The 10,866-nt window shown below is 37.3% G+C and overlaps 1 protein-coding gene across 4 annotated transcripts in view; it reads left to right on the top strand.

The window, feature by feature from the left end:
* The first annotated feature begins 370 nt into the window (after nucleotides 1-370).
* LOC123880016 (GRB10-interacting GYF protein 2) overlaps nucleotides 371-10,866 on the top strand; it is a 52,755-nt gene continuing 42,259 nt past the window's right edge. Inside the window, exons 1-5 of one of the 4 annotated variants that reach the window (XM_045927880.1) lie at nucleotides 371-491; nucleotides 2,799-3,076; nucleotides 3,601-3,685; nucleotides 7,393-7,538; nucleotides 8,576-8,755. In XM_045927880.1, coding sequence (XP_045783836.1) covers nucleotides 2,838-3,076; nucleotides 3,601-3,685; nucleotides 7,393-7,538; nucleotides 8,576-8,755 — 650 coding nt within the window. In that variant the 5' untranslated portion in view covers nucleotides 371-491; nucleotides 2,799-2,837. Of the gene's footprint in view, nucleotides 492-2,798; nucleotides 3,077-3,600; nucleotides 3,734-7,392; nucleotides 7,539-8,575; nucleotides 8,756-10,866 lie in introns of all 4 variants that reach the window. The other 3 variants (XM_045927881.1, XM_045927879.1, XM_045927877.1) reach the window with 3 other exon arrangements.

The raw sequence follows: 10,866 nt of genomic DNA, 5'->3' as shown, positions 1-10,866 counted from the left end.
CTTCATATGCAAGGGTAAAATTGGAATCCAAAATATTGTAGTTCGATGTAGAGCAGGAAGAAATAAAAACAAAAACTCGCGAATGGCTGACGTAGGACTAAACAGTTACTCGTCATAATATATCATTGATTTACATGACCTAAAAAACAGGCTAAAGGGCACAGATAGTACCTACATACCTATTTTTCTGCCTTTCGAGGTGAGCTGTGCATTCAGAGACATCTAGGATATTTTATGGAACGATTGCTGGAAAGTTCCGATTGATGCAGATTTTACAATCACTGCGTAGTGCGTGTATATCTAGCTGAAGGACCAAAGATAAGAATCAACAGGAATCGGATGTTGGCAGCATTGATTGTTTATGCCTCTACCATGAAGTGCGTTGCTTGACGCTCTCGTCTCTCGAACATTTTGCTGGTCCGGCCGCCATATTTCATTATTTTCTTGTCGACGTGCGTTGTTCGTTTGTAGAATCCCGTCGCCGCCATAAGGTAATTATAATTTCACTATCACAACGTTGTACTAATTTTTGTCGAAATTTTATAATCAGAAATAGGTTCGCGCGGCAGTTTATTATATTTATATTAGTATAGGATCTAAATTTTTATCTGCCACCTTGACTCTTGGATGGATTACATTTTGTAACAAACAGGATTGGAGTCGCAGTACGCACGAGGCCCCAACATGCTGAAATCAGCCTTTTAAATCATTATAGATGAGCATAACACGAAGGGAAACAAAGTTTACATAATTTCGTCGCGTTTTTGCTAACCACGGTCGTAAACGAAAAGTTTGTTGGGTGTAAGTAGGCAAGTACCTACATGAATGCAATATTCCGTTGCTTAGTTGTAGTCATCCGGTCTAAGAATCAACTTATTCTTACGAGACAATGAATTTCTAAGTGAAACTTATTAAAATATTCAGTAATTGTAATCACCCCTTATGTTTTCAAATTTCAAATTGGCATGGCAGATCGTGGCTACAACTAATTTATGTACGTACCTAACTATAGTCAGCAAATAAATGATTTGATTTGAATTTAAGAGTATTTTTGAGTGTACTTATTATCACATTCGAATTAAAAAGCGCATCAAATGTATTAAAAAGGAGTGGTTTCAAGTTAAAGCTATTTGGGTGCTCTAAGACTTAGTATTTTGCTGCAGTGAATTCTTAAGGCATCATGAATATTTGTCTGAATTAGATCAGTTCAGTAATTAGTTTTTGTTACTAGTCCTTTAGGAGCTAGGGGTAGTTGTATTATGATTTATGACGCTTTTTACTAATACATCAAAAATGAAAAGCTGTTTAAATTTTAACTAGTCACTTTTTGCTGTCCAGTTCCCAATTTATCATTTAATTTTTATACTTGCTAAACTGTAAACTGACTGACAGCCTTATCCAACATAAAGCTCTTAGTAGCAACTCCATGCTTCACCTCAGGCTCACCAGTAACGGCAGTTTCTTGCTGGTTCTTCTACAAAGGCATTCCGAACCAGTGGTAGATGCATTTGACAACTCTAAAGTACTTGTAAAAGTTTAATTCATCATCATCAGCCTGTAGACATCCACTGTTGGACATAGGCTTTCCCTAAAGAGCGCCTCCACACCTGGTCCTCAGCCTTCCTCATCCAGCAATCGATCCATTTTGCTGGAGAGCATCCCACACTACTCTTAGGCGGTCAAACTCAAACTCAAACTCAAATTATTTTTATTCAATTAAACTTTTACAAGTGCTTTTGAATCGTCAAAATAATCTACCACTGGTTCGGAATGCTGTTCCTACCGAGAAGAACCAGCAAGAAACTCGGCGGTTGCTCTTTTCAAATGTACAATTTACAATAATATGCCATACTGTATACAAGCAATTGCAGCGCCGTGTATTGCTGGAGCGCATCAAATCCAAGCTTTTTCCACTCAAGATCATTTTGGCTCCAACAGCCAAAAGTTTAATTGAATTAAAAAATATATTTTTTAATTTTAATGATTTCTAAATGGCCGCCATGAAAATAAAAAAAGAAAAATAGGGTTTTATTTTTCTTTTAAAAAATTTTTATTTCACAATTTTTAGTTGTCCACTGTACTATAATATGCCAGTTAAAACCCTACTATTTACTAAGATATTACACTGATCGCAAGCAATTTACTCTAATCCATTGAGGAGTTCTGTTCTCCATCTCCGAAGATAAACATCAGACCTTCACCAAATTTATATGGGACCACCTGCAAAGTATACCCTTTCTAACAAAAAAAAAAAAATTAAATCGGTCTAGGTGTCTTTGAGTAATCGGGGAACATACATTAAAAATAAAAAAAGATTCAGATGAATTGAGAACCTCCTCCTTTTTTTGAAGTCTGTTAAAAAGTACATTAGTTATTAAAAAGTTAAGTAGTAAAGTTGATTTGCATTTCACAGGTTTTTATTAGTTTGATTTGTTCTTTTGTAGTTATTCTACAAATAGTACAGACCAGTAATAAATAAATAACCAGTTTGCAGCAAAATGTGTACATTAATGAAACTTTGTATATCTAGGCACTAGAAATGAGGATCTGCCGAGTCCTACCAAAATTTAGGGGTCCTACCCCTCCCAGGGGATTATGGGAAGTGGGGAAATTTAAAAAAATGCACATTTTACAAACTAGGCAAGTGAAGTGTTGCATGCATCAGCTAGTAATAATCAAAGAGCAAAATGTTACAATATACAATACCTAAGCAATATAATTATTACACTGCCTTGTGAGCTACTGAATACAAAACTGATGCTATCCATTGTCAATGAAATATTTACACTTGGTTGCAGTTGTCGCGGAGTTCAGCAAACATTTAAAAAGAAGAAAAAATGGGTGACCGCAAGAACCAAATAATGTTTGGGCCTGAATGGCTAAGAAACTTAAATTTGAGCCCCAACGCGGGTTCCGGCACCAGGCCCGGTGCGCAGTCGGCGGAGGCGGTCTCTTCTGCTTCCACCAGCCCCCCAGCAGGCCCAGCCCTGCAACCACCCACTCCCAGCACATCCAATAGTACTACAAGCAGTCGTAGCTCCACTCGCGCAGAGGCACCAAGACTCGCAAAGCAGAGGTAAGCTTTCTTCTGGGCAGGTTTCCATATTTAATCCTTACGTTTATTGTGCATGCGTGTTCACTTACCCGGAGAGAGGCTGGTTATATCAAGTAGTGCTCGCGTTGGTTCACTATGCCCGAGACGCACTCTAGCAGCACATGTGTCGGTGTGTCCCCCGTCCCCAGGATCTGTACCAAATTTCATCAAAATTGGTTTTCTGTTGGGCAGTGAAAAGCTAGAAGTCAAACCGACAGACACAGACAAAAAGACAGATACACAGACATTTATAATATTAGTGTGGATATGAGTTTGTACGGATCAAGATCGCCGCGCAAATTCGTTTGAACTTTTATGCTTTAATTTAACCAAAGTGAGGCTGATCTTTTTGCCTCAACTAAAATAGTATGCGGCCAAGTTTATTTTGTCTGTCCAAACTTTCGTTAGCCTTGCGGTGTCCAATCCGAGCCTGCTTGCCTCACTTTAGTTAGCACCAATGCTCTATAGAAAGTGGGATTGCCCTTTAATTATTTTTGTTCACACAGGTACGGCCGGGAGGAGATTTTAGCTCTGTGCGAGCGAAGTGGCGACCCCCCGGATGAACTGGTTAATAACGACATGTTATATCAGGCAAGAGAGAAAAAGCCTATAGCGTTGTTGTCTTTTGAGGAGGAGGTGGTAAGGATAGAATAGTGTGGAGTAGAGTAGAATTTAATAGTATAAGCTTAAATGACTAAACATTGCAAGCCATGTATCATAAGGCGGTGTCCACAGGCGAGTGTTCTTGCAGAAGTCTGTCGTAGTTGTGTCAAAACAAAACTGCAAAACTTGCAGAAGTTGATTTGCTGCTGGAATACTGCAAATTTTATTTGCTATAGAAAACACTTGCCCGTGGACACATTGCCCTTAAGAATACAAAATACAGGGTTCATTTTAGTCTATTCTGCAATTTTTATAAGCATTTATTTGGGAAATTTTCTAATTTTTGTTATTTAAAAACCTCAATGATTTATCTGATAATAATTAAAAATGTACTTTTCTTCAATGCGCCTTTAAATGTTTAAAAAATACTGCAGGTAGTTAAAAATAACTCTGTAATAAATGTTTTTTTTTGTTTCTTATTCAACTAATTGTATGAATATTAAATGCAAGCTAAGACACATTACCGTGGCGAAAAGTTTGTATCCCAAGAAAACTGCTATTGTTATGTGTTAAATGCAAAAAAGGGCACAACCTTTGACAGACGCAAGCAATGGCGGCATCCAACTGGTCGCTGAAGGTTGACAAAAGATTAATTATTAAGCACCTCACTGTCACATTATAGATTGTGATGTGTGAACTCTTCAACAACCAACATTGAGTTTGTAAACGAGAACATTGCATTTTCCGAGCACCTCTAGAGAGGATCGCTATATGAGTTCCTATGGTAGATTTTGGTGGCCAACATTCTCAGAAAAGGGGCATCTTGAAGGTTTAGGAGAATTGGATGGATGATCTAAAAGAATGAACGGTGGACACTGGATCCTGCATCAAAGAACACAGAACAGACCAAAATTGAAGGGGTTTTACCACAATGACCACTGCCTCATGATGGTCAAGTTTCTCAGAAAAAGGGCAGATGCCCCATGGAGGAAATATAGAAGAAAGTGGATGGATTATAATAAAAGAGTGGACTCGGCACATTGCTCTGAATTGAAGAAGGCAGTGCAAGATCAAATAAATAACTGACAACTTCAATTTCAAGATGTCCCTGATAATGATGTTAATAATGATATATGGTCAGACAAGTAACGTGTTCATGCTAGTGGACAACTCAGTTTCCATCAGCAGTACAAATGTTGCAAGATGCACCACTGCATAGTGACAACATGTTCCAACAAACAGGTGTCCGCACTGCTGTCAATCCTAATCCACCTTAGACAGTAAATACAGACAATTATAAGATTTGCAACTTTAGTCATTTAATATTAAGGACAACTTTCATGCTAAGAGAGCAGATAGATGGGCGTACAAATGACTATGAAATTGAAAAGGTTGTAGGGAACCCTAAAATTAATTTTGTGTTAGTACAACATGATATGTGAGAGGCTGGAGGTGATCGCGCATCGGATTGGTGACTGATGTTCAAGGATTTCTTCCTAACCAAGTATTTTATATCAAACTAGCTGATGCCCGCGACTTCGTTCACGTGGATGTGGTTTTTTAAAAATCCCGTGGGAACTCTTTGATTTTCCGGGATAAAAAGTAGCCTATGTGCTAATCCAGGGTATAATCTATCTCCATTCTAAATTTCAGCCCAATCCATCCAGTAGTTTTAGCGTGAAGGAGTAACAATCATACACACACACACACACACACACACACACACACACACACACACACACACACACACACACACACACACGCACACACACACACGCGCACACACACACACACACACACACACACACACGCACGCACACACACACACACACACACAAACTTTCGCCTTTATAATATTAGTGTGATAACAATCGGGCGATGGTTTATTTGGATTCAAATTCAAAATATTTTTATTCAATTAGACTTTTACAAGTTCTTTTGAATCGTCAAAAGCATCTACCACTGGTTCGGAATGCCTTTCCAGATACTGACAAAACACCACAATTTTTCTGTGGTGTCACATTTCTTATATAATTTTATTGTAGTACTAGAGGATGCCCGCGACTTCGTCCGCGTGGATTAAGATTGTTATAGATCCCGTGGGAACTGTTTGATTTTCCGGGATAAAAATTTCCCTTTTTCGATTACAGGGACGCAAGAAAATTTGGTACCAAATTTCATACAAATCGGTTAAGTGGATGAGTCTTTAGTAATCCCGCGGGAACTGTTTGATTTTCCGAGATAAAAAGTAGCCTATGTCCTTCCCCGGAAAATAACCTAAGCCGGTACCAAATTTCATTCAAATCGGTTCAGCGGTTGAGCCGTGAAAGCGTAGCAGACAGACAGACAGACAGACAGACACACTTTCGCATTTATAATATTAGTATGGATTTAAGGATGTCTTAACTGTGGAATGTTTGTGTTTTTCTTACTGACCGGCCGATGACTGCGACTTTGTTCCAGCGGATTCAGTTTTTGTAGGAATCCTGTGATTTAAAAAAAATATCCTAGATTTGTTCGCTTTCACTTAGATTTATATTAGAAGAGATTTATATGTATAGATTAGTAGAGACTTACACTTTCGCATTTATAATATTGTGGCCACAGGTAAGTATGATAAATCATTATGCATTAATAAGTATTGATGTGAATGTCCATTTATTGTGATCGTCCAGTAGTCTTTTGTGTTAAAAGACCTCGTCTGCAGGAGAGTCTTATACCCGTATTCACAATCTTTACTATGGGGTCTCCCAGTGCGCTGAACGCACAGTGTAGGTTCCACCAATCAGATGACTGCATCACGTCAATTTACAATGATAAAACCTGCACTATGCGTTTAAGCCCACTGTGAGACCTCATAGTAATGATTGTAAATACGGCCGTTAGCACTTTAAAACCATCGTTTTTTCATTCCATCGCCTTTGGATTTCGGAGATCGGTGGTAGAATGGTTGTTCTTCGGTCTTAGCCTCCCATGCAAACGAGTTCTAGTGTTTGACGCTGTGTTTTTCAACTTGACAAATATGACTCCAGTTTACCCATCTAAAAATATGGAAAGCCTATAAATATTGTCATTTGTACAATTTATGGCAGATTATTATTGTTGCTGTAGTATCACATTTGTTAACTTGAAAACTCACACTAGGGGCTTGTAGTTTATATGTTTAGACAAAATATTCATGCATAATAGTTAAGTTTTTGTTCTAAGTTTTACAACCATCTATGAAATGTGCAAATAAAACTTTTGTGGAAGCAAACATAATAACAAAAAATAACTAGGTTAGATGCATTATTTCTAGAAACAAATTCGAGACTTTAGCTCTCGGGGTTACGGAAGGCTGGATGGAACCTTAAAATTGTGGGGATATTACAGAGTTCTTATATTTGACGGCATTTGTACTGGAGGGTCGATTACCCTTGTTCGTTCATTATTTTCATATTTTTGCATCTTAAAGACATTTCTTTTCGTTTTTTTTGGCCCACTGAATATAAACTTGAACTTATTTCCAAGCAAAACGTTTTTTGCAAAAGCAAAAAAAAATCAGGTTTTTGCTCCTCCTGTAAAATTTTATTTTGTGCAATTACCTAAACCGTTTAGTTCACCAGCCTCCCTATAGTTATGATTACAAGGGGGATGTTTGGTGGCATGGAGGGGGATTGGTGGCATACCCTTATTCAACTGGTGTGGTATTGTAGAGCGAGAACACCGGGCAGCGAGGCGGCATGGCCGGAGCGCAGTCCACAGAGCGCTTCGGCGGCGTCCGAGGTGCGCCCGCCGCGCCTCCCGAAGCCCGCGGCCGCGCCCGCGCGTTCATTCGTCAGACTGGCCCACCAGGCGGCAGGTATGAACTAAATATAAACTAGCTAACTTTTAGGGTTGGTAGGACTGCCTGCCAGCAGATTGTATCTTGTAAACTCTTATAGGTAAAAACTTAAAATATTAATAAAAAAATCACCATGAAATATAAATCAAGTGCTATTTTTTGTACAATGGCAGGGGAGCCATCTGTAGTAGTAGTAGTGTAGATACTGGCCACGAAGAGTTGTTTCATCATGACCAAGCCATCACCAGCTACTACAATACAGAGCATGAGTCTCCTCCTCTCTCAGCTTGGTTGTTAGATAATACAGACAGACAACAAAGTAATCCTATAAGGGTTCCGTTTTTCCTTTTAAGGCACGGAACCCTAAAAACCGATCAAGTGCAAGTCAAACTCGCACACAAAGGGCTCCATACTACAGTCTTCTTTGACTCAAACTTAAGGGAAAGCTTACAAAGAACAAAGGCCACTCTCTTATTTATTATGCCACTCTCTTATGCCTGGACTATTAAAATCGAATAAAACGTAACCGGATAAAACATATGTCGTTTTATTTGTCTGTATATATATAAGTAATAAAAGCATATAAGTAATAAAAGCATTCAAAATATTTTTCAAAAGCATGGAGAATTAAGTAATTGAATAAAATATTTTTACATTATTAATCTGTAGCATTTTGAATTGAGAATCTACATGACACTTAAATATATTTCATGTATAACTATATATGTGAAACTTTCTGCCATCTGAGCAGTAAGTAACATTAAATAGATACGAAGTCAAAAAAAAAAACGATAAATAGGTAATTTATATGCGAAATATTTTCTTTGAAAATTGTTATTTTTAAGTGACAGTTGGCAGGTCTCACAAGACTTTTATACTCTTTGAATGCCATTTGTCAATCTTTTGCGCCAAAGCACATTAGAAACAGGTTGAAAAAAAATTAAGATAATAATAGTGTGGAAAATAAAGCTTTAATAATAAATTATGTACAGTACCGTAAAAGAGCAGGGCGCTACTCGCACTTGACCGGTTTTCAAAACTTATTCTTATGATAGTGGTATACCTGGCAGGGTTGCCACGCCCTCTCACACGGCGAACGCTCGCACCGGCAGGTTCAACTTGGGCCAGGACGAGGAGCCGGCGCCGGCGCGGCCGTGGACCGCGAGCAACGGCACCCCGCAAACGAACAGGCCTGGGGACCAGACCGAGTGGGCGCAGAGCCGACTGTTCCGCAGGTAATGTAATCACACTATAATATTACACAGGCGAAAGTTTGTACGTGTGTGTATGTTACTCTTTCATGCTAAAACTACTGGACGGATTTGGCTGAAATTTAGAATAGAGATAGACGTTGTATAGGTTTAGACTGTGTGGTGTAATATAGGTTAGGTTTAAGCAAAGATAAAAGATTGTGCCAGATTGACGCAAAGTGAATAGTGAATGAGTTTATACTTAATAACAACCTGGATTAACACAAAAAAAAAAAGAAAAAAAGACCCTTTTATTTCTTACAGTTTTACAAGATTTGTTATCTGTTTTCTAGGTTTATGTTATTTACTTAGTTAAACTTATAATTTAACATAATATAACAGATTATGAATATACAGGATGGTCAAAAAGTCGTGGATCAAATGCAATAGGGAGATAGAGGAGGTCATTTCCAGCAAAAAAAATTCTACAGCATGGCCATATTTAAATTGCCCTAAAAGTTATGAATATTTTTGGGTTTTTTAACAAAATACCAAATTCTCTTACAATTACACTAATTAAAAAAAATGTGATAAAAAAACAATAAAACAAACGATGTTGTGTCATTACTAGATAATGTATCAGCACTACAAACCTTCTATTGAGGCTCTGGCTGCCAAATTAGAAGAGCAATTATTTTTTTTCCAAAACTTTTAAAGCTTTACCAAAAATTAAGTGTCACTTTAAAAGCGCACTGTGAAAAAAAATGTACTACGGAAAAATGACCCTGTATTAGAAAAACTTGCTGATTTAATGCCAATTCAAATGAGGTATAATACATTACTCTTTGTTTCGTAATTCTGGTATTATAATCGTTTTTTCATGTCAAGGTGCAAATTTCAGTAGACTAGTTTAATTCAAAATAATTTTGAAGATTATCATGCTGCTAGTTAAACTGCTAGTTTTTTGTACGTTGGAATGCTAGAAACATCACTGTGTTTGTCGCACTTAAAATTTGTGAAAATAACAAACTTTTCACTACCACCACGTGCCAGAACTACCCAGAACCGCCCGTCTTGCAAGTAGTTCATCTTTTCTAGGAAACAAAAGGATAAAGAAACTATGCCTCTCTTTCAAACTAATTATCCTTCCTATTTGCATTGTTGAAATAAGGATAGTTTCTTTATCCTTTTGTTTCCTAGAAAAGATGAACTACTTGCAAGACGGGCGTTCTGGGTAGTTCTGGCATGTGGTGGTAGTGAAGAGTTTCTGTTATTTTCACAAACTTTAAGTGTGACAAGCAACTGTGCTTCTTGTGTGCTGTTGGAATGCTAGAAAAATCACTGGATTTTTCTAGCATTCCAACGTACAAAAAACTAGCAGTTTAACTAGCAGCATGATAATCTTCAAAATTATTTTGAATTAAACTAATGTACTGAAATTTGCACCTTGACATGAAAAAACGATTATAATACCAGAATTACGAAACAAAGAGTAATGTATTATACCTCATTTGAATTGGCATTAAATCAGCAAGTTTTTCTAATACAGGGTCATTTTTCTGTAGTACATTTTTTTTTCACAGTGTGCTTTTAAAGTGACACTTAATTTTTGGTAACGCTTTAAAAGTTTTGGAAAAAAATTAATTGCTCTTCTAATTTGGCAGCCAGAGCCTCAATAGAAGGTTTGTAGTGCTGATACATTATCTAGTAATGACACAACATCGTTTGTTTTATTGTTTTTTATCACATTTTTTTTTAATTAGTGTAATTGTAAGAGAATTTGGTATTTTGTTAAAAAACCCAAAAATATTCATAACTTTTAGGGCAATTTAAATATGGCCATGCTGTAGAATTTTTTTTTGCTGGAAATGACCTCTTCTATCTCGCTATTGCGTTTGATCCACGACTTTTTGACCACCCTGTATAATATAGAAGATTCGAATTCTAGCGCCACAATACGATTTCAATCCATTCGAAATTAGTTGTTAATATTGTTTCCTACTGTTAGTGCTACTCGTATTTAGTATTTGTCATGGACTCACAGCGGGTTTGAATTTAATTTTTGATATATTTCGTCTATTCCGCATTAATATTACTAGTAGCGTTTCGAATCTGTACTGGTACCTAACAAAACCAGCGCCAGTGCTACTGTGCTA

The sequence above is a fragment of the Maniola jurtina genome, chromosome Z, assembly GCF_905333055.1.
Source record: "Maniola jurtina chromosome Z, ilManJurt1.1, whole genome shotgun sequence".
In the NCBI taxonomy this organism is placed as follows: domain Eukaryota; kingdom Metazoa; phylum Arthropoda; class Insecta; order Lepidoptera; family Nymphalidae; genus Maniola; species Maniola jurtina.
The sequence above is the reverse complement of the archived record's forward strand: the minus strand, read 5'-3'. Positions and strand labels throughout refer to the sequence as shown.